The sequence below is a fragment of the Eptatretus burgeri genome, chromosome 9, assembly GCF_056783735.1.
Source record: "Eptatretus burgeri isolate ZD-2024b chromosome 9, Ebu_testis_v1, whole genome shotgun sequence".
NCBI lineage: Eukaryota > Metazoa > Chordata > Myxini > Myxiniformes > Myxinidae > Eptatretus > Eptatretus burgeri.
The window spans coordinates 75,650,607-75,675,208 of record NC_140969.1 but is presented as its reverse complement, the minus strand read 5'-3'; the positions used below and the strand labels follow the sequence as shown (position 1 = coordinate 75,675,208).

General features: G+C 46.7%; 1 protein-coding gene across 7 annotated transcripts in view; it reads left to right on the top strand.

Annotated features, from left to right (window-relative positions):
* The first annotated feature begins 4,051 nt into the window (after positions 1–4,051).
* LOC147020378 (hepatitis A virus cellular receptor 2 homolog) overlaps positions 4,052–24,602 on the top strand; it is a 55,679-nt gene continuing 35,128 nt past the window's right edge. The window contains exons 1-3 of one of the 7 annotated variants that reach the window (XM_085895698.1): positions 4,080–4,105; positions 4,325–4,368; positions 6,973–7,024. In XM_085895698.1, the coding sequence (XP_085751824.1) occupies positions 4,083–4,105; positions 4,325–4,368; positions 6,973–7,024 (119 nt within the window). In that variant the 5' untranslated portion in view covers positions 4,080–4,082. Of the gene's footprint in view, positions 4,133–4,324; positions 4,369–6,972; positions 7,025–10,162; positions 10,213–15,171; positions 15,342–17,247; positions 17,358–24,602 lie in introns of those variants that run through there. The other 6 variants (XM_085895700.1, XM_085895699.1, XM_085895696.1 and 3 more) reach the window with 6 other exon arrangements.

Genomic DNA, 24,602 nt, shown 5'->3' with positions numbered 1-24,602 from the left:
GGAGGGAAAGGAGAGGGAAGGGAAGGCAACAAGAGAGAAGAGGGAAGGGGATGCAGAGGGAGGGGAGGGGGATGCAGTGTGGAAGGTGAGGACGCAGCATAAAGGGAGGGGAATGCAGCAGGAGAGGAGGGGAACGCATTGCGAGGGGCGGGTCCATAGTGAGAGGGGAGGGGCACGCAGAACTCGGGGATGGGGAGGCAGCACATGGGGATGGCATGGGAAAGCAGTGTGAGGGGAGGGAATGTGAAGGCAATGCGATGGGAGAGAAAGGGGAGGCAGTGTGAGGGGAGGGAATGGGGATGCAATGTGATGGGAGGGAATGGGAAGGAATACTGAGAAAAAAGATAGGAGGGAGGGGAAGTGAGGAGTGGTCGGGGACCAAGGAGGGAGGGAGAGTAATGAGAGGTGGGAGAAGGGAAGGCAGACGTGGGTTGGAGCGTGAATTACGATTCATCCTGTTTCACCAAAATGATTCTACAGAGAATAACAGTGAAGATGGAAACTAAATACCACCCAGAGTTAAACAAAGTGCGGTCATCAACATGGCTTGGATGCGCCCGGAGATGAACATGGCTCCGACGCGCCCGGAGACTAGCACGGCCCGGACGCGCCCGGAGACGAGCACGGCCTGGACGCGCCTGGAGACGAGCACGGCCCGGAGACGAGCACCGCTCGGACGAACAAAAAGAGAAAGGAGAGGCAGTGTGATGGGAGGATGTGCATGCAAAGGTTCAGACTGCTAGGTTTCATGGTTTTGCAGTTATGGAGGAGACACACACACACAATGACACACTGACATGTATTACTATAGACGAGCAAATACCACCTGTCACTTCGCTGATAGGAATATTGGGTGGTTGGGGATGACGACAGGGGGGTGGGAGAAAGAGAGAGGAAAGAGAGCGAGGAGGTGGAGGAGGAAAGAGAGAGGAGGGAAGGGTGGGGAGTGATGAGTGGTGGGGGAGTGAGGGTGGGAGGGAAAGTGAGGAGGGGTGGGGGAAGAGAAGGCAACAAGAGGTGATAGGAAGGGAAGGCAGTCATGCAATGGAGTGTTAATTATGATTCATGCTGTCTCATCAAAATTATTTTGAAGAGAATAACAGTGAAGATGGAAAAAAAATAATGTCTGAAATCCATTTTCTACCGGTCATACCATAAATACCACCAAGAGGTTGGACTTGGACACCACCATATCATGCACAGACTGGACAGAAACACCAGTCCGGGGTGTTTGGAGACAAACAAACGCTACTGTATGGCGTCTGGAGACAAACGCACGCCACCCCGTGGCATCAGAAGACAAATGCACACCGCTCCGTGGCATCAGAATACAAATGCACACCGCTCCGTGGCATCAGAATACAAATGCACACCGCTCCGTGGCATCCGGAGACAAACAAACCCAAACATTAATGAACCCAAACACCCAATTTTCACTCATACACTTCCTTGGAGTTTCTTTGGTAGGCAGGCAAAGTTTCAGGCTGATAGGTTTCATGGTTTTGGATTTATGGAGGAGACTACACACACACACACACACACACACACACACACACACACACACACACACACACACACACACACACACACACACACACACACACACACACACACACACACACACACACACACACACACACACACACACACACACACTTCACCTTTGCCACCTCAGGTGAAAGAGGTTATGTTTTCAACACCATCAGATGTTTGTTTAATGCCAAAATCCTTTGGATTTTGGCAATTATGTTGGTCGGTTGTGTGCGTCATTCTGTGTATGTGTGTCTGTCTGTTTGTTTGTGTGTTTGTTTACCCTGTAGCAGCCACACCATTTCAGTGATCATGAACAAACTGCGTACAGACGTCAGCCATGGTCGAACTTAGACACTTTTCGTTTTTCGTGAATCTAGATCAAAGGTCAAGGTCAAGGTCATCGAAAAACCGGAATTTTTATTTTCGCAATAACGTCTGCTAAAATGGTCGTATGTACTTCAAACCAAATCCAAAATGTGCATCTTCCAATACTGCATCCAACCATATGTCTCATTGTGGTGTCAAACCAACACCCTTCTTTGCGGTCGGGGGTCGAATGTCAGGGGGGTCGGGTCAAAACTTTCAAATTGCGATAAAAACGCCATTTCAAGTCCGATTGACTTCCAAGTTATGATCATGACCAAACTAAGTGCTATAACTCATTAAACAGTAGCACTATCGACTTATAAGAACCAAATCGATCTCCAGGTTTTTGTTTTTTCAGAGATCATGGAGATATGACAAAGTTATTCCGGCAATTCCTTGCTCAACCAGCAATTTCATTTGTTTGTTTGTGAGGATATCTAAAAAAGTTGTGGACGGATCTGGATGAAATTTTGTGGCCAGCTTGGGTGTGCGACAAGGACGTACTGATTAGATTTTGGTGAAGATCTGGATCCTGATCTGATAATTTTATAAGTGATTCTTCACCATTGAGAAATCGTGCGAAACCGACATATAGCACATCTCAAAAGTTTGTGGATGGATTCAGACAAAACTTGGTGGACATATTGGGTGTGTAGCAAATAAGAATTGCTTCCATTTTGGTGAAGATCCGCATCTGGATCTTGATACGAGAATTATTCAATTTTTAAACTCTATATAGCATGATATTTAACCTCCATCATCGAAGATGGATGGAGGTTACTGTTTTCACCCCTTTCTGTTTGTTACTTACGAAATCTAAAGATTTCGTAAGTATATTGATGCCTTCCGTTTCTGTTTGTTTGTTTGTTTGTTTGTAGGCACGATAACTCGAGAACGGAAGAAGCTGCCAATATCAAATTGCACCACGTGATTCAGGAGGGTGATCACTAGTGCTGATTAGATTTTGGTCAAAATCGGTCAAAGGTCAAGGTCACGGTGAGGTCAAACATAATTCCGTAAATTCATGTGGAGAAATGGAGTATTTTTGCTTCAGTCGACATTACGAGTTCGTTTTAACTTCGATTTTAATTTTGTCTTCGGTTTTTGCGATCGCTTAGGACGCTTAAAACTCGGTTGTCGAAATTCTGGTAAAAATCGGATGTTTTGGAGACGTTTTAAGATTGTATAAAAAATATTTCACTCGACGCGTCACGGGTCGTCCCATGATCCAGTGCGCTCGAGCAGATGCGTCGTTGAGTTACGTTAAGGTATAATTGCGTGGAGAAATGGAGATTTTTGCTTCGGTCGACATTACGATTTTTGATGGTTTGATACAGAATCATCGTAGAAACTTCTGGTTTCCGTCGCTACCTTCTCGAGAGACAGCTTTTATTAGACAATGTCAGAGGTCAAGTTGACGATTTCGTAAGTACCAGTCTATGACTGCTTGTTTTTGTTTGTTTGTTTGTTTGTGAACAGTATCACGGAAAAACTCCTCGACGGATTTCGATGAAACTTGGTGGGGGGTTAAGTCTGGTCCAAGGATCATGCCATTAGATTTTTGACCTGGTGCAAAATCCAATATGGCCGCTATGGCGGCAAATTTGAAAAAATATTTGAATTTTATTTTTTTGCATTTCTGCATCTTTTAAGTGATTTCCAACCCCCCCCTCCCCCCAAAAAAAATTGCTGGAGAAAAAACAAATTTTGCAACTTTTTTTTTCAACAAAATTTCGATTTCTTTTTTTTTGCATTTCTCCATGTTTTAAGTGATTTCCAACCCCCCCGCCCCCCCCCAAAAAAAATTGTTAGAGAAAAAAAAATTGCACATTTTTTTTCAACAAAATATCGATTTTTTTTTTGCATTTCTACATGTTATAAGTGATTTCCAACAAAAAAAACATGCCAAAATTATAATTGCTGCTGATTTTGGAACTTCAGGTGGATATACCCACGTAAAATCAATTTGTGTCTCAAGGAATCTAGTTATGACGAATGAATTGAGTATGTAAAAGTTAAAAGTAAAAGGGAAAGTTGCAAACTATAACTCTGTGTGCACTGTTGACATCAAATTGAATGACTAGGATATCAGGTTCACTTGAGTGACCCAGCAGTATTGGCGGCGGAGGTTTTGCACTCTACAGAGTGCTCCCCCTCTCGTTCAAAAATGTATTGGGCCAGATATGTTCTCGTATATGTGGCGGAGGTATGCGCTCTACCGAGTGTCCTTCTGGTTCGTGTAGATTTTATTGCGATCCTGTGCAGTACAACTAGTTGAACTTTCATTGGGTGGAAAAGATGACATTTTTTACGTTGAAACTAAACCATGTAACTGGATACTTGTATTCACATTTAACATTGTTTTTCATTGCTCACCTCTTGGTGGACCACACCCTTTTCTGCATTCTTCACTTCATGATAAAAGAAGACCGAATTGCACAATTTTCAACTCCTCCAGTCTTCTCTCGGGTAAGTTGAGCATGTGGTGTTGCAGAGTTTATTGCTGTACTGGTGTGTGATTTGTTTTACTCTCTTGAAGAATTTGATTCCATAATAGTCAGTGATAACACTTTCACTGATCGTTACCCCCCCCCCCCCCCACCATCGAAGGTGGACGGATGTTATGTTTTCACCCTTGTTTTCCTGTGTTTTGATAATGGGTTGTGGGGCCATAGTTGGTCACTCCAAGCAAGATAATGAGAGAATAGAAAAAGAGAATGGAGGAGGGAAGGAAGCACCTCGTAACATGCAAGTAAGAGGGTTCAGTTGGGTAGCATTAATACGAATGGAAAAGATTGTGGGTAGGGATGGAGGATGCATGAGATGGTCGTGAACCACTTGCTTATATCCTTGGACGGAAGATTGTTACTGAACCGTCTCCACAAGGCAGTTCAAGGATGAGCCTGAATATGGGGATTTTAATAAGTATTGGGACACGGTACTGGATGTATCGTGTGTGTCATGATGGAGTTGTGGACGGTCGTTATTTTAAAGACCTTGCTGTATCAAACTTTTCCTTCATTGGATTTGCTCTTTATTGCCAGACTTTGTACGTCTTTTCAAAACTGATTTATTTGGTTTCGGTATTCATTGCATAAATTATCTGACGAGTTATCTGACATTAGCTGACATATGCTGGAGTTGTTGAGCAACTTTATTGTACTTGTAACTGTGTAACCAGCTTAACTGCTCTATGCATTCCTTCTGTCAGGCTTTTAAAAGTACATTTCATTTTTGCCTTTCCCATTTGTTATAACATTGTACTTTTGTTGCTTCCATAGATCTATAATTATTTTTGTGATACTGTCACATCACATGATCTTTTAACTTTGCATCTATTGTTCAGGACCATGCATTAACATCATCCATACCATAAAAGGAGCCATACGTGTGAGTTCCAGACCACTCAATAACCTTTAAACCCCTTAACACCTTAAAGACCCTCAATACTCAAATACGCTTCAGACACTTTATAACCCGAAAGCCCTTTAAGACGCTCTAAGATCCCCAAGACTCTTTCGACCTTTAAGACCCTTTAGGACCCAAAGACTCTGTAGATCCTATAAATCCAATTAGAAAGCTTATACGCCGAAGGGTTCTAATTAAGAGCCTTCTGTAATAACACCTTTATGGCCTTCTAAGGCCTACTGCAGTAACATGTGAGGGTCACCAGCCATAATCAAAAGCCCCCTCCCCACCCCCAAGGTAAATGCCATCCAAACATGTAGAACACCTATTCAGCCACAATTTGAAAATGTATCAACCAAGTTTGCTTTACATAACATTCCATCATGTAAAACACTCAATAGGTCAAATTTTTGAAATAATACCAAATTTCTGTTTCCATGGCAACTATTGTTTATTTGGATTTTGCAAGTATCATGCTGTGCACAACATGTTTCTGTATACACTTAACGACCAGTAATAGCTGTTCTTCTGAACGGTATATTATACTAATCACCATTGGCTATAAGGTAAACACGTGCCAAGCGTCATTGTCCACATCATCACTTTATGTTGAGTTCCCGTTTCGACAAATACACACTCCAAATAATTTCTTATTTGAGGTGAGATGTCTATAAACCTGTTGGGGAGGGGTATCCTGCTAGTGAATGTGAAAATAGACCATTCTGAACCAAAAACAAGACTTTGAGGTTCTCTTCTTTGTTGTCAACACAAACACATAAAGAGATGAAACTACAATATACCTGTACCATTAAAAAAAATACGTGAAGGCGACAAATTCTGGAAAGATATACAGTACATGAGAGTATATACCTGAAGAAAGGTGTAAATCTGTATATTATACTTTCAGTAAAAATGCGCGAAGGGAGGACACCTGAAAACCTGATGAACAAGTTAAATGCAAAATACTTAAAAACTGTTGACATTGGACCTGGTGATCACCTGACTTCATTCGCTCTTGTAGTGTACGTCACTTATGCATTCAGTGCTTATCACATTCTTCTCACTGTACTTGGTGAACTTGGTGGTGGAGTAAGTAAAGCCTTCCTGTATTGCTCTCACTGATCCTGATCTTTTATGTCTACATGCTTGCATAGTCCTAGAGCTATGATTTATGATCTATGATCCATACCATACCATATGGCTACCTTTCATACCATACAGTGCAATTAACATACATACATACATTACAGATTTAATATCATTGTTTTGATGCACTTGTGAGCTTCAAGTAATGAAATGAGTTAAAATAGTGTCAATATTCTGTGCTTGGAGACAGTTTTCAAGTTTAAAACTATGGAAGGAATTTTAATCTGAAATTTAAAAATGCAAACTTTTTACAACTATCAGCTGCATTGGCAATGCATTATGACTCAGAATATAACTTGTATATTAACATTTGAAAATGGATTTGTTAAAGTTAATTAGAAAAGTAACTTTAATACCAAGTTTAGTCAGGAATAGCAAGAAACATTCCAAAAATTGGGAACTTTTTCAACAAATATTCAACCAAGAGTGTTTCAGAAACTTTGGAAGAGTTATGAGTAATCATTGATAAGTTAAGAATGTTCTTCCACAAAAATCACTTTATCTGATATATTGTTACAGATCTGGAAACCATGAGCACTCAACATTCAGATCCCAAAAGTCAGTTATTCCGGTAAGTACGTGTGAGATCGGTCCCTTTCCTTTTTGTCTAGTGGGAGACTTGAAAACGTGCGTTGTGATGTGTTTAGTTAGGTTATTACATCAGCCATCTACATCCCATACATCGACCATCCCATCTACGCGACCCAACCAGCCCATCACGCTCCATCCCCACAGACGAACTCCTCTGGCACGACGATTTTCTCAGGGCAGATCCTGTACTCTCTGCACGAGCAAGGCCACGTGGTCACAAGGAATATTCGGGGCTACTGAGCAGGGGCCACAGCTCTGCCTCGGAAGGGTGCGGCCATAGGCCAATGAGGGACGGACAGCGAGATGATTCTCGCCAAGGCCCCGCCCCATGTGGGAGGCGATATAGCCCCCGAGCAGTGCCAGAAGAGTGGTGGAAAAACGGGAGTGGTGTGGATGGAAGGTCGTGTGTCGTTGTCAGTGTCGTTGTCATTGGCGTTGGCACGAAGAGTTCGGTGGACAAGAGTTTTGTGGACAGGAGTGGAGTGGACGAAAGGAGCCATGGTTGTTGTTTTGCGCTTGTCGGTGGCTGCATGGAGAAGGCGGTTTTGTCGGCACGTGGACGGATCAGAGTTTGAGTGCACCTACGATTCACCACGCAGATTCCGTCCCAAACCACGAGCTTGGCACAAGCTCCCAGACCGTGCCCCGGCGACCATTAGCCACCAGGTGCCGAATTTCCGAGCATGCCTCCCTGCAACAGCAGGCACTCTTTTACTCTGACCTCAGCTCGTCTTTCCTCCCGGCTGCGAGGGGAACAATAAAATCCTGGTTTATTTTCTTTTGTGTGTGCGTCTGAGTGTGTTGGGCCTGCCTTTTAAGTAGGAATTGTTTAAGTGTTTTTATTTGCATCATTGTAAATATTCCTTGCTTATATATTCGCTGTCTCGCTTCTCTTGTCTTTTATTTATTGTAAATAAATTATTATAATTGTTCCCAGCTCGTTTTTGTCCTTTCTTTATTTCATCTAGCATGGTCCGGGTTTGAGTTCAGACAGGGTTTCATCCCCGGTAATCGGTTTAACATAGCTGGGACATCCTGGGCAGGCCCCGCTCGATTGCAACGAGCCGGAAAGGTAGGTGGCAAAGCGGTGGTCGGTCGTGTAAATTTACCGCTGCCGGTAGAGTAAATCCAGTTTGACCAGGCGTTTCAAGGGCGTGACTTCCCCAGTAGTTTAAATCGCGAAGTTAATTAGGTAAATTGGTTGTAGACAAATAGATCCGACGCTACGTGGTTGAAATATTGGTGACCACGGTCGGTTAATCGAACCACCGGCTTTGGAGTTATCCGGAACAACGACCTATAATTCCGGGAGTCTGGTGGGAGACGACGAACCCTCCCCACCTTGTGGTCATGCTCGCCACTGACCCCTGGCCCAAAACAATATAAATCTCATTCAAACCACTGACTCACTGATTGACTGACCAACTGACTGATATTGAAGATCGGTACGTTCCGGGTGACATAGGAAGCTGAAATTTTGCGTGCTGATAGACACCGAAGCCGTACACCGGAAAAAAAAACTGTGATGTTGGAAGAAAAAGAAAAAAAAAATAACTGTTGGAAAGCCTCCGTCAATGAAAATATAAATAAATGAAAAAAATGCGTGAGCGACCCAAGACAATGGGGAAGCACGATAATTTTCAGTGCTGACAGACATCGAAGCCGATACATCAGGAAAATCACAGAACCGTTGGAAAGTGTCCGTAAATGAAAATAAATAAATGAAAAAAAACCCCAAAAACATGCGTGTGAGCGACCCAAGACAATGGGGAAGCAAAGTAATATTGTGTACCGACGGATATCGAAGCACATACACCAGAAAAAAAATAACAGAAGCATTGGACAGCATTCATAAAAGAAAATATGTAAATGAAAAATCAAATGCAGGTGAGCGACCTGAGAATGGGGAAGCACGGTTCGTTTTTGCTTACAATGTTTAAGCATACCCCGCATACCATTTCATACCATTTCAAAATGCATATCATTTCTTGGGCTATCAAGCCTTCACTGTACGGGAATACATTTCACCCCCATTAAGATGCTACAAATGCCAAAAGTTCGGTCACACTGCTCCAGCCTGTGGAGGCAAACAACGCTGCAGAAGATGTCATGGAGAGCATGACTACGGAAGCTGCACTCGTGAAGAAATGTTTTGTACCAATTGTGGTGGTGACCACAGTGCAGCTTCAGAGGATGTCTTGAATTCCGGAGAGCTGTCCAGATCCAACAGGTGAAGATGCGGGGGAAACTGTCATACGCTGAGGCTGTCCGGATGGTCCCCAAAATTGGGAAAACTACGACTCCAGTAGAAGTGGTTGAGAGCACATTCTCACCAGGTCGGTGGGAGTCCAGACTGAGATGAAAGACGCAGAATGCCAAACCGAGAGAGCAACCATCGACGTGGTCACGAACTCCACTAAGAGGGATTCATTGGCTTCATCACTGAAGTAGTAAACTGTACAGCTCAAGCAGGGAGCACATCCGAAAAAAGTCCATATCATCTCCACTGTAACCTTCAAACACCTGGGCTGGGAGGAGTTTACTTTCAAGAGGATCAACAAAATATTCAACCAATCGACCCGTAAATGCAGAGTGGTGGTCTCCTCTCCAGGCAGTCCCAGGATTCCTCTGTTGATTCATGTAAATCGTCCAATGATTAACACGAAGTGGAGCACACATGTGTCGGAGCTTACTAAATTTACCAGATATCTTACATCCACACTGGATATTATTCATTCGTTATTTTAAAAAAACCTGGTTTAAAAGCCCCAATCAATTTAACGTTACCGGTTACATCCTTCAATGTATTCCCTGAATAAGCGGACCGGGTACACTTTGTTAACTGAGCCAGATGTACCCTCGATTCTCTATATTTGTCTGAAAATTCAAAAACGGAAATGGGGTGGACAGTATAAAGTTATTATTATTATTATTATTTTTTTTTTTACTTTCTATTCTTTACTTCCATTTTATCAATATATTTTCCGTTTTTGGTTGTAACCCTGAGTTCGGGTGAGTGGCGTTTGTGGAGCCTCGCGACGCTGACTGCGCCAACAAACAACAAATGGAAGAAGAAGAAAAAGAAGGATAGGAGGAAGAAGGATAGGAGGAAGAAGGAGTCCACATAGTGCACATGCTGAGGGAACCTCTGTATGTTTTCGACTCTAGGTAATGAGTTAATTAATTTGGGTCACTGTATTGAGTTAATCGAGTAATTGCTGTTCGTGTCGTGGTGGTCGTAGATGGTTTCGGATGTGGAATGAACAGGGAGGTTTGAAGGGGATGGTGTGAAGTGGGGATTGGGAGGTGGAAAGACGACGAGAGGGGTTTGAGGTGGAGGAACGAACGGTGGATTCAGGTGAGGGAAGTTTCCTCTGGGAATTACGGGGTTTCAACGGCAAAAAGGGCAGGATCGTGATGACGGAGGAGTTCGTGAGTTACTTTTTGGAAGTTAAACGGCGAGGGACCAGCGATGGATGGGTAGCTGGAGTTAAAGAAAGGTTGAAAATGGATTGATAGAGGGGGGAATTAAAGAGGGACTGAAAGATGGATTGTTGGACTAAAAGACAAAATTTGGAGAGTCGAGACGGGGGGGGGGGGGGGAAGGGGACATCACTCAGAGAATGAAACACGCTCAACTTCCCGCCATTTTTTCTCTCTCTCCCCCACCCCCACACCTATCCCTCCAAACAACGGGCAGGAACTGGAAGTCTATTCTACATTCAGATTAAAAACGTATTTTATTCTAAGAATGGGAACCAGATCATAGTTCAAACCTGTCTCGCTATTGTAATGACAATAGTTATTATTATTATTATTATTATTACTAGCTGGGAGGAGACGATTGTTCGCGGGCATTATTGAACAATGCCACGATAGGTACAAATGAGTTTGTGGAAGCTTTTGAGGAAGCCCTACCGTAAAAACCTATCTCGTCCGTCAAAATTGACCAAATCAAATGGGATTTTTTTAATATGTTGTACTTCTGGACATTACGCACACTTCTAGGAAATGAAATTGCGAGAAAAAAATCGAGGAAAAAATAAATAAATAAATAAAAAGTTCAAGTGGGTGTGGCTCCACCCACAAAGGGTGTGGGACGCCCCTCATACAAAAAGACACAACCAGACCATGATATTTAGCTTGTGTCCAAGTTTCATCACGATCGCATCAAACGTCATGCCCTGAAGAAAGTCACAAACAGACAGACAGACAGACACACACACACACACACACACACACACACACACACACACACACACACACACACACACACACACACACACACACACACGCAATGAAAATAGTGGTCACTGCTGTTGCCCGCGAACCAATTATTGATAAGCAAACATTGCGAACTATATGAATGGTTATTTGAATTTATCGATTTCTTTGACTTCCGGTGGTTGGTTTTTGGTGCCATGGGGAGACGGAAGTGTGGCTTGCTGGTGCTTTTGGCTCAGTGTATGCTGCGTCATATTTGTATGTTTGTCACTCGGTACGGTTCTGTGTTGAGGAATATCCAGAGTGGCCACTAAGTCCCGATGCACTCAGGTAGAATTTAGTTAGCATGTATCTGTATGCTTCCCTCCATTCTCCACACAAATTTGAATTTTTCTCCATCTTCTTCTTGACATCTTCCATGTTGAGGGTTGGAGGTCATAAAAGCAGCCCCTGATTGCTGTTTTGAGGTCTTCAACTGTTGTTAGGCAGAGAGGAGAGATTTCCTATTTCACAATGCCCCAAAGTGAATTGTCACGTGTTAAGTCCGGACTTTGAGGAGGCCACACTATCTCAGATCGTCCACTGAATTCGTCGTCGACATATTCTCTAACTGCAAAAGCATAATGTGCTGGTGCACCATCTGGTTACAGGATAGCTGAAGCTTGATAGTTGAAGACCAAAAAACAGCTTTCAGGGGCTGCTTTTATGACCTCCAACCCTCAACATGGAAGATGTCCAGAAGAACATGGAGAACAAGGACAAATGTGTCCAAGAGCCGCGTCAGAATGGTTTTGTCCTCACCAAAAGAAGAAGAAGAACAACAAGAAGAAGAACAACACGGAGCTCTCTGAGAGCCAGCGTTCGCAACGCGATGCTAAAAATTAAAATTTGTGTGGAAAATGGAGGGAAGCATACAGATAATTCTAACTGTGTGCATAGGGACTTTGTGGCCAATCTGTACACTGCCTTTGGATAAACCCTGTCTCCTGGTGCTTTGGTTATTCTGTATCAAACACAGATGTAAAGCAGTGTTATACTATCATACGAGTATGACTATCACAGATCACCGACTCGGCACAGGGTTTCAAAAGCACACCTGATTCATATTGTTACGAATCTGGCAGCCATGAGCACTCAACAGTCAGGTCCAAGAGATCAGTTATATCGGTAAGTATGTGTTTCTAGGTAGAGTCCCGTTCTATGTTTTATGGATGATTAATTGTACGTGGGCTGTGAATTATTTTACAGTTAGGATTTTTACACCACCAACAACAACTACAGCTACTACTACTACATCCACTACAACAACGCCACCTTCCCACACTTGACCGGTCGCCATTACGCACGTGTTTTTGGCTAAGGACGTGGGCGGAGCCTTTGTCGCCTCGGGTCGAAGCGCCGCTCTGAGGAGGAGCAGAGAGCGTTTCCTCCAACCAATGAGCGCAGTGAGAGCACCACACGCGCACCCCAGCCAATCGGGAGGCTGCCACGAGTCGCCTGACAAACCACCGTCCAATCAGGGGGCGAGTTGCGGGGAGAAGAAGCCCCTCCCTCCGAAAGAGGAGGAGTGTGGTTTTCTGGACCAGGTTTTGCAGACGGCGTGCTCGTGGCAGGAGCGTTCTGCAGACGGCGTGCTCGTGGCAGGAGCGTTCTGCACACGGTGTGCTCGTGGCAGGAGCGTTTGGCAGACGGTGATCATGGTTGAGCGGCCTCGTTCCTGGGCCGTGGACTTCGGGTCGTGGGTTCGGATCCCACCTTGGTGGTTTCAGAGTTGGTGTGGCCGCACGAAGCGGACAGGTACCCCGGCCCGGCTTGACCAAGATAGACTCACGGGGTCCAGTTCGTGTGTGTGTGTGTGTGTGTGTGTGTGTGTGTGTGTGTGTGTGTGTGTGTGTGTGTGTGTGTGTGTGTGTGTGTGTGTGTGTGTCCGTGGGCCCCATCTGTTAAGTAGAGCTGTTTAAGTGTTTTCTTTTCATATTACATTTCTTTTATTCGTGATAACTCTGCTCTGTGTCTCCCATCCCCGATTATTGTTAGAAATAAATCCCTTTTGTGAAATGCTCCAGCTCGTTTCTGTGTTTCTATCATTGGCATGGCACACTGTTTATTGAGAGATAGCGAGGGTAAATTGTTCATTTGGTCCGGCGAGGCTCTGGTAACTCCGCTCGGTTACGCCAGATCCGAGTCGTTCCCTGTGACTCAGATCAGACAGAGTCGGCCATGGGTGTGGTTCCTCGGTAGTTAGACAGCGTGGGTATTTCGGTATATTGAAATTAGGCAACTAACCCTTCCCCACACAGTCGAATTATTGGCGATTCATGGTCCTGTAGGGATCCGTGCCTTTCGGACTTATCCGAGGGTCACGACCTAAATTCCGGTGTGTTCGGTGGAGCCAACTCTACTGCTCCCTCTGGCGGTCGTGCTCGCCACCGATAACCAGCCCCACAACAATATAACTAACCAATTGGCAATTGCTTTAAAACCAGCCATGAGGGCTAAGAAACATGTGATTGCTTGTACAGAGTTGATGAGCTCTAATGCTGAGGTTGAAAAGTTAAATCTTACTGTGTATGTACTTACTTCTTGGTATGTATTGACGTCTTACGTTTCACTGTTCCTGTTCCTTGTTTAGCTGAGAGGCTGATACGAGTGCATCAAAGCTTTTAAAATCATGTACGGTATTTAAACATTGTAAACGCCTGTCTTCGATTTGTTGATGATGTGCCGGGTTTTTTTTTCTTCTTCTTTTTTTTTTTTTCATTCCGAGATATTCAGAATTCCAATGTGTCAGTATACCGTTATATCACCGGACCCTAGAGAACAGCTTTTATATATATATGTATATATTTGTGGTTCTACAAAACTACATGACTCTAAGGCAATGGCACCCAGCATACAGTGATCCCCATGCAGTTATTTCATAAATATTCGTGCAGTTAGACTTAACCCTCATGTCTAGTGGGTGAACGGGATGAAGTGCATTGCGTGGGCCAATTAGCTAGGTCTATTAAATATATATCTACCTTCAATTCTGATTTCTATCCCAACCCTTTCAATTTAGCTGTGGTACAAGTCAAGCAAGCAAGTACACACGCCATGCAATATGCGATTGAATAGCAAACACACCACGCAGCCTCCCGTGACTGGGAATCAACATAATCACAACCGCACTAGACAGCACACGCATGGTGTGCCATTTCTTCATTCAAATCTGCATGCCAATTAACAACGGCATCTCACCTTGCTTCACCCCTCGCTCACCAAACTTCACCACTTCAACCACCAACCCCTTCCGCACACGGGGAAAAATATTCCCGCACTCCCTTGTACCTCTGCATCGCTAGAATTCACCACTAAACAGAGGCGTGCTGCATGACTCGGGCTGTACTCGGACCCCATGATGCTGGGGCGAGCAATGGATGTTAATAGCCCCAACTGCATCTTTCCAGGAATGTCCCGAGTGAGCACGTGGGATTGATACGACCCTCCTCCAGTCACCAGAACATGACAAGACAGGGGTGGTGAGGAGGGGTCGCGGGGAGGGCAATCCGGGAGTTTCGCACATGGTCCGGGTGTGCATTTTGGCTCACAAGATGAGATGGGGGGTTGGGTCGTGGGTGGTGGGTGTGCATTGCTAGTCGGCATTTGGAACACATTCCGGGCCAGGTTGGCGGCTTGTACACTATGTTGAGTCAGGAGCTTCGGGCCGTGGTGAGCCGGATGGACAAATGCGACTGTTTCTGGCTGTGAGAGCCTTGCAGGGCGTGGATAGGGCTGCTGTGGCTCAATAGAGGAGCGGGATTCGGGTCGCAGCGTGTCGCCTTTGGGTCACCACCCCACCCTTCGCCTGGGACTTATAAAAGGAGCGTGGAGCCACTCGCTCTCTGCTTCGCCACCTCTGCTCGTCTCGGATATGCAATGGCGGCTCCTCGTTGCCTCTGCCCTTTGCTGGTTCTTCACTTGTGGTTGGTGTGTGACTTGGTCATGCTTATTCTGGAAGACCATTGCAGAGCACACGTTGCCACGAGCCCTGGCAAAGTGATAAAGCCAGAGATAACACACCAACTCTTGAGGTAGGAATGCTCAAGCGGAGCATCCCACAGAGGTACACGCTACACTAGCAAAACTATGTACGACTAGGTTAGGGATCTTTCGCCTCATACATCTTCTCTCTGTCTCTGTGTCTCTGCCTCTCTCTGTCTCTCTCTCTCTCTCTCTCTCTCTCTCTCTCTCTCTCTCTCTCTCTCTCTCTCTCTCTCTCTCTCTCTCTCTCTCTCTCTCTCTCTCTCTCTCTCTCTCTCTCTCTCTCTCTCTCTCTCTCTCTCTCTCTCTCTCTCTCTCTCTCTCTCTCTCTCTCTCTCTCTCTCTCTCTCTCTCATCCCCTTTGGATGCACAAAAGAGCACGAGAAAAAAATGCACGAGATCAGTCTGCTCTGATTCTGCTTTTGTCAATGGCTTGCCCTTTTGTCACACCCCACAATTTCCTTGCTGTCCACTGCTGTACATACCAATAAATCCAATTTACTGTGCCACATGCCTTTCCTCGCTTAATTTTGAATAAATGCTTTGTATAGAAATGGTCCCTGTTCATTTTCATCATTTCCTTCATTGGTCCAGCATGGTCCTTATCCTAGCTTAGCCGGGACATTATCCCCCAACCATCTTTTTTTCTCGCTGGTATATCCTTGGGCAGTTACGCTCGGCTGCATCTGATCTGGTTTGAACAAGGCATGCCGAGGTCGTGTCCCCTGTTAATTAAACCATGTGACCTTTTGGTAAACGGTATCAGACTGAGGACTCTAAGTCACGTGGCCGAGTTATTGCCGTGTCTCAAAGTTACTCGTGTGTGATGGTCTGTGATTCTGGAGAGTCTGGTGAGAACCCGAGATAGCTTCCCCCCTCATGGTCTTCTTGCCCCCGACCCTGGGTCCGCAACAATATATATATATATATATATATATATATATATATATATATATATATATATATATATATATGTAGTGTGTGTGTGTGTGTGTATGTATGTATGTGTGTGTGTGTGTGTGTGTGTGTATATATGTGTCCATAAACTCCAAAACCATAAAACCTGTCAGCCTGGAACTTTGCACGCATACTAAGGGAACTCCACGGAAGTGCATGAGTGAAAATTTTGTGTTTGGGTTAATTTAAAAACACCTTTTCAAGATAATTAACGGTCTTATTTAATTATAACCTTTATCAGGTGCATCCTCGGCCACCTTGCTCTTTGTGGCCTCAAGGCGTCTCCTGGGTAACCTCGCCACAGTCTGAAGCCGCCATGTTTTTTTGGCCTGCTCCACCATTCCTTGACTTGGAACAGGCTTCCATGATTTCCTTACAATAATATTTTTTTCCACTTTCCTCACTATTGAATGCCTGTTCATCATAGCTACAAATCTCTGTGAACATCACATTTGTAAGTACTGTAGTTTTCTAATTAGGAGTTTGGAGTGATTTCATACATTATATGATACTATTTTCCATGATATACTCTCACGGACTAAAGCGGATCATCGAAATATTATTTTGGTTTTTAGGATGTGATATCGTTTGGATTAAACAAGTGTTGAAATCTGGAGTGAAATCTGATGATTTAAAGAAATCACGAGTCTTATAACTAAGGTGATATACCGATTTGCTTTTAGCAAGCAAGGCTATGTTCCCTCGTTCTCCATACATACACAAAAAACTTGCAATTTCCAAAGCATTACACTTATCTTTTTCTACTCTTTGGTAAATTATATTGAAGTGAACAAAAAATTTAGGAACGTGCCAAATTTTACCAGTTTCATTGAGCTGTATGATTTAATGCATTCAATGCTCGACCTTGTGCCCTATCCTCCAAATGGACTGTTTATCCAGAGCGTCTGCCAGATCTGTGTCTGTATTTGTGGAGGTTTTGTGAGGTGCTTTAAAAGGAATCAAAGTAAAGTGAACAACGGGCGTTTTCAAAGAGTTATAACGTTTGTCTGGACCATGAAAGATGTGATGCATGCAAAGACGAGCAGGCAACATGGTGGATTTTCTGCATTGTTTGTTTCATGGGCGATTGAACTTTGCGATGTCTCCAGGTTTGTTCTCCATTAAGCAGCAACTCATTTGTGTATAAAGTCTTTATTTGAACTAATTCCTTCTATTTCATTCACTGCTGCACGTGTGCTGAAGACTGGCTTTAAAGTTAAAGGGATCCAACATGGTATGCAGCCACAGCCTGACCAGCCATTCCTTATCAACCATTTAATTGGTGTGCTTGCTTAAGTGCTACATCCACTTGCCAAGCACCCTAAATTTGACAGCGGTACCTCAAGCCGTCATCCTGCGCAAGTGCTTCGTGCTCCGTCATTCTGAGCGAGTTCTGAAATAACACCCGATTTCCGAGTCATTTGCCATATTTAAATAAGAACAGAGTTCAATTTGTTCGACCACTTTATTAGCATGGAACGACAATAATCAAACAAGTATTGAACAGGTTGAAACACCCACAACATCCCTGGCTCCGGCTCAGGCTGCGCATGCGCACTGGCACAGGGGACCGTCGATATGTAGAAGTATCGTAAAGTACAATGTTCTCTATCTCCCTCCGAGTCTTTATTATGTTAATAGATAAAGGCTGAGAAAATATTAAGTTTAATGAATGAACAAAAGTTTATATCGCCCATCGTGTGACTATTCCATGCAGTAGTCCTTGTGCCAGGCAGGCACGCTAGTCGCTCTGGTGGATCGGTGTTGACCTATCGCTGGTGCTGGTGGTGTCACATCGGGCCCCAGTGGGGATGGGGCTCTCGGGGTTTCAGGGGCCGATGGTGGCGCCTGAAGGATCGCGCGCCTCGGTGTGCCTCGTCCTGGTGCTGCTGGTGTGTCTGAAACGGGTGTCGTCTTGCGCCGGGGTGTGCATACTGACGTCAGTGCCGGCGTGGGCCCCGTTGGTGTCGCAGATGTCACGGGTTCGCTGTCGAGGTCAGGCAGTTGCGGTGTTACAACGGGTGCAGGTACAGTGATGCGGGTTGCTAGATAATCATAGATAGACCGGGGTGGCAGCTGGTCATTGCGAACTGGGCTAAACTTGCGCAGGAATTTCCTGTTCCGAAGTGTGACTCTGCCCGAGCCGTCGATCTTCATCACGTATTGGTCGTGTTGGCGTACCTCCACGATACTGCCTGTCTTGTCCCATTTTTTGGGGTGGAATCCTGTCTGGTTCTGTACGCGGACTAGGTCCCCTACAGCAAGTGGCGGAAGGCGTTTGGTGTGTTCTGCCCAGGTGTCGGCTGTGCAGATATGACGTTTGCGGAGGGCCTCCTCCCTCGCTTTCAGGGTCTCATGCCAAGTGTCGTGCAGTCTGTACTTCCCGGGGATAATTGGGATGAAATCGCGTATCGGGCGGCCGAAGACACAATTGCCGGGGAGATCTTCGTGTCAGGGTCAGGCATGTTACGATATTGTAGTATCGCTCTCTGCACAGCGTCAGTGTCAAGTTCTCCCTGCGGGCTGGTGTTGTCCGTGATAAGTCGTTTCATTGTCTTAACTCCAATCTCCGCACGACAGTTGCTGTGAGGGAAGGCCACCGATGACAAGCGGTGGTGTACGCCCCATCTGTGCAGGAATGACCTGGTCTCGGTGGAGGTGAACTCCTGTCCCCCATCCGACGCGAGCTCTTCTGGTGTCCCGTACGTCACGAAGGCACGACGTAAGTGGTTTCTGAGTCCGGCGGCGCCACCCGTCGACTTTGAGATGATCGGCCAGTTCGAGTATCTGTCCACCGTCACAAGGTAGTGTGCACCCCTGTGTACAAAGAAGTCCGAGCACACTGCCTGAAAGGGGTAAACGACCGGAATAGGTGGAGTTGGTGGCGCTCCAGGCTGTGATGGTGCCATCCGGTGGCAGTGTTCGCAGTTTTTCCGAGTGGCGCTGATGTCGGCCGACATGCCTGGCCAGAATACAGAGGATTCTGCGCGGGCGGTCATCATTGATACGCCCTGGTGGGCAGCGTGTAGGGCACTCAGCACATCGCCGCGGAGTGAGGGTGGTATGACTACTCGGTCCTTGTATAGGATCACTCCATCTGTCGATGTAATGTTCTCGCGTTACTGGTGATAGTCACGAATTGTCTCTGGCATCTCGATTTTTGAGTCGGGGATGCCGTTCATTGTCATTCCCTCCAATATGTGCATATCGCCATCGCTGCTGGTGGCTTCCCTGACGCGATCCCATGTTACTGATCGCAATGATTTGAGGCCCGCGGCAAACCATGCCAGGTTGTCCTCCTCGTCGTCGTCGTCATACTCCGGCTCAGTTTGGCGTAGGAGGGACAAGACGTCGGTGTGCGTGCTCGATTGGAGGTGGGTCGCTATGGTGGCATTGTCATCTGGAAGGTTCATGAGTGGAGGTCGCGTGGTGCCGACCGGCCTGCGCGACATGGCATCTGCCGCCTTGTTCTTCATGCCCGGGATATGTATGATGCGGAAGCGATAATGCAGGGTCTTCTCCTTGAGGTTCCTGAGGTGGGGGTTGGGTATGTCGTCAAGTGCTCTGTCCGAAAGGAGTTTCAGCAGTGATTTGTGGTCTACCGCAACGATCAGGTTCTCGCAGCCCAGTACGAAGTAGCGCGCCTTGTCCAAGGCGTCCGCGACTGCGAGAGTCTCGCCTTCTATGGGCGCGTATCTGGATTCTGCCGCGTGTGTAAATCTGCTGCCGACCAGGGTTATTTTCCATCCATCAGTGCAGCAGAATGGTCTAACTGGCACGCATCGGCAGTGCTTTTGAAGCAACCAGAATCCGATTCCCTCCTTTGACCAGTCCGTGGCGATGCATGTTGGCTTAGTTTTGTCAAATATGCGGACACCGTGTTCGATTTCTTGTACGATCACGTCTTTCGACTCGCAGAATATGTCCTCTAACTCCATGGACCACTGGAAGCGTTCTCCACTTTTCAGGAGCTTCCGGAATGGCTGCATTCGTTCAGCCATACTAAAGGCGTATGCCACCTGGTTGACAAGCCCGAACCACGATCTGACGTCGGTGATGTTACGCGGTTGTGGGAAATCATGGATTGCTTCCAGGTAGCGGCTGCACGGTCGCACGTCGGTCATGGTGATGGTGAAGCCCGCAAAGTCCACCGTGGGTGCGCTGAAGACAAACTTCTCCGGGTTGAGGATGATTCCATTCCGGCCGCATATATCCAGCCATTGGACCGCCTGGAAGTATGTCCCCTCAATCGTGTCTGACCATAGTAGCGTGTCATTTACGCACTTGGTCTTGTTACCAATGTCCGCGACGATCTCATCGTATCATCGTGAGTAACCGTCCCCCGATGCCATATACCCTTGTGGGGCAGATAGGTACCGGTAGCGCCCCCATGGAGTGATGAAGGTCGTCTTGTGGCGGTCGTCCTCTTGTAGGCAGATGCTATGGTAACCGTTCCATGCGTCAAATACTGTCTTGCGCTTCCCGTTAGGTACGCGTCTCGCCTGGTGGAACGGGGATTGGGTGTGGTGGGTCTCGCGGAACGCATGCTTGTTCAAGGCCTGAAAGTCGACGGTGCGTCGCGGCTTGCCATTCTTTTTCGCGCAAATTACCATGCGGTGACACCATGTCACCGGCGTGCCGACGGGTACTTCCTCCAACACGCCGAGCCGAACGTCCTGGTCGAGGCCTGCTTTTACCTCATCTTGCCAATGTATGGCCACGGCGATGGGAGTGTGATGGGCAACCGGTGTCGCGTTCTCACTGAGCATAAGACGTAGTGGCGGGCCGGTCATTCTCGGTAGTGGCTGGTGTGGGCACGTGTTGAATGTGCTCTGAGCATACATCCTGAGTAAATGTGACTGTAGTGCCTCTCTGTTGGCCTCGGTCGCTGGCATGGGGAGTGCTGTCGGCCTGGTCGGCGGCTCCGCGCGTCGCAGGCAGTCGCACAATTCCGAGGTCGTCAGATTCACCTCTCCGAGTGTCGGGAATCTGTCCGAGATCATTCCCAGGTCCACGGAGGCCGTGCGGGAGAGGAATATGCGGTCTGAAGAGTCCGTCACGTACGCGATTTGGCGCGTCTCCAATCTCCGAGCGTCGTCACTGTTACCGGCGAATCTGACTACCACGGCTCCGAGGATACGAATTCCTCTGTTGTTTGCGGCCTTCATGGTCATGGATACAGGTATGAGGTCCTCGGTACTCAGGCCTATTTGTTGGAAGACTTTAATGCCGATCAGGCAGCTCTGGCACCCCGTGTCTGCCATAGCGGGTAGGGTTACCGTGCGGGTGTGTTTCAGGAGGTTAAAACCCAGCGCTTTGTAATCCTCGCGCTTGTTGGTGAGAGTGAGGTTGACGTATGGCTGCGGGTCGGATATGTGTTTCATCCACTTATCGCACATATCATCGTACAGGTGGTGAGCGAGGGGAAGCATGCACATTTTGTCCTCTCTGCTGGCCATGGTGACCGTGCATAGCTCGACGAAGGCTGCCGTCTGCTCGTCGTACATCCCGTCGGTCTCCTTAGATGGGAGTCTTGCCGATCGGCCGCCCAGGCATGCCTTGTCGAGGTGATTCTGGCGGTCACACTTCCGGCACTTTTTACCATATCCGGGGAACTCGGCGCGTCTGGTGCACCATTGAGGTGTTTTGCCGTGGCCCATCTCACCGCAGTAGATGCATACTCCTTCGGGCTTGGCCTTCCGTTTTTCCGGCCTGGCTCCTACTCTGGCGCGGACGTCCTGTCGCTTTCCCCGCCGATACGAACTACTGATCGTGTCCGTGCTCTGAGTGTCAAGCAGGCGCGATAAAGAGCGTTTTCCAGACTCTTTGGCCTCGATATACGCTATCATGTCCTTTAATGGCATGTCCTGGTTCTTCTCACCGAGTAGGTCAAGTTGTATTGCTTGGTCCGCGATGCCATGGGCAACCACGTTGCGCAATATCTCTTCCGTGAAGTCGTTGACCTGATCGCACCCCGCCTTGGTGCACTTCATTTCATACTTGCATGTGTCCGCCTGCCCCTTGATGCGGGCGTGGAACGACTGGACGGGCTCCTCGTGTCCCTGCCGCATGTTAGACAGGGCCACTCGAGCTACCATCGTGTTCTCCGTCCGGACGGCGAGCGCCTTCATGGCGGCGAGGACGTCTTCTTCATCGCTGCCCACGAGGCTCCTACCCGCCGCGCGAGTGAGGTCCTTTCTCAGCTCCTCCTCACAGCACTCCAGGAGCTGCGTGACTATGTCGGGTCCGACAAGCTTAGTACCTGTTTTGTATTCGCCCCAGCGGGTTATGAAGTACGACCAGGCCTCGCCCGTTCCGGCCAGTGCTATGGAGGGACGCTTGAGTTTCTCCATCTTGGCATTCGAGCTCGCCGCCCTCGGGGCGGCGACGTGCACAGTGCCGTGTATACTCAACATGGCGGCCACCACTGCCACCTCTGCGTGTGTAGCCATATAGTCACAACCCTCGATCGGGCACTCTGCTTCCATCGGCGCCATAGGAACAGTTATTCTGGAGTAAACGTTCTATTTTTGGTGATGCACACGTGTGTACAGTGTCCTGGGGGTGAAGATTGGGGACAGAACCCGAGAAATCCAAACTCACTGTCGACGTTCTTGTGGTCCGTTTTCACCCAGTCGTGTCCTCCTCAGCACCGACGATCTTTACTCGACTGCATCAAGTTGTTTGATTATAAATAAGAACAGAGTTCAATTGGTTCGACCACTTTATTAGTGTGGAACGACAATAATCAAACAAGTATTGAACAGGTTGAAACACCCACAACATCCCTGGCTCCGGCTCAGGCTGCGCATGCGCACTGGCACAGGGGACCGTCGATATGTAGAAGTACCGTAAAGTACAATGTTCTCTAATATTAACGCGTTTTCTAAATTAGCGAGACAAATTTTTTTTTTTCCCTCACCCGTCACACGCGGCTGTTTATAAAGATTCATGTTTGTGAATATATCCCTGAAATGTGTATATAAATGCAACGTTGTTTTTTGATGAAAGCTACTCAAGGTTTTTGGGTTGTACACAGTATGTATTGTTATCTTTGTGGGGTCGATGGAGGAATTTCATTGGAAAGATAGGATTGTGTGGAGTTGCTTGGCCTGTGGACGTGTTGGAAACATCTTGATGTAAACTAAGTCGGGAAACTGAACTTCAGTGTTACTTGTCACCGCACCTGGGGGGGGGGGGGGTGTTGTGTTAATTAGATAGGGATTGAGGATAATCTCCCCCAGTACATAGTTGCCCTCCTGCGACTTTTCCCTATGTTTTTTTTATTACAAACCAGCAATGAGATAATTTTGTTTTTATAACCATAACAACCATTACAACCGAGCTGCATGACCAAGCAGGTGAGAAGCCCTGCCTCCAAGGGTGACGGTGGGCGAAGTCATGCTCCTGGGGCTGATGATTGATGGGCGTGATGCCAGTAGTTGGAAGAAAAACGTGAGTCAGAGTACACGTGGGTGAGAGGAACATGGCTGGGACAGAGGATCTCTCTTTGCTTTCCTCTCGGCACGCCGAAGGCTGCACAATTCTCATGTTCGTGCTGTGTCAATTTGCAGTGTACTGAGCAAGATGCTAGCCATTGACTGTTCAGCTGAGCCGTGAAGTGTGTACGTTTCTGAGAAGGGAAGAAGAGTGTGCCTCGTGGCCTGATCACGTGGTCTCAAAATCGTCTTGTCGTGTGGGTCACCGTTGTGAACAGACCGGGTGCAAGAGAGGAAAGGTCAGCATATTCACTCTTGAGAAGAAGCTACACCATGGTTCGTGAAGCCTGATGTCGAGTGACATCTCCGAATTTCCTCCTGTGTGTTTCCCACCATGAGAGAGCAGCTCGGCACCATTTTGGGGTGCGGATTCCCGCTCGCTGACGCGGTTCGATCATCAAGTCCTACAATATCACTTATAGACCCAAAGCTAATTGCAGGGAGAACGAGAGCATTTTAATTTTATTTATTCCTTTCCCCTTGTCTGTTTTTGTGTCTGAGTATGGAGTCACCTCAGTCAGATTTAGGTTGCCTCGTGTCTTTATTTGTCCCATTATAACTGTTGATTTTGCTGGTTATGAAATCTTTATTTATTCTATTTGCTTGTGTTGTGCATCCATCTGTTCCATCCATCTTGCTGCCTGCCCTCTTGCGCGTTACAATCTTTAAGGGTCACGTGTCCGCTTCCTAAGGAAAATCGCCTAGCAATCCAGGCTGGTCGGTGTTAACCGCCAATCGACTGTAATTGGGCCGGGGGCGGGGGAAGGATTAAACTGAACCGCCACACCCACAACAGCATTTTAGTTGGTAATCACACTGACTCCAACCTGCCAATTCCCGAAAAATTGCCGATAT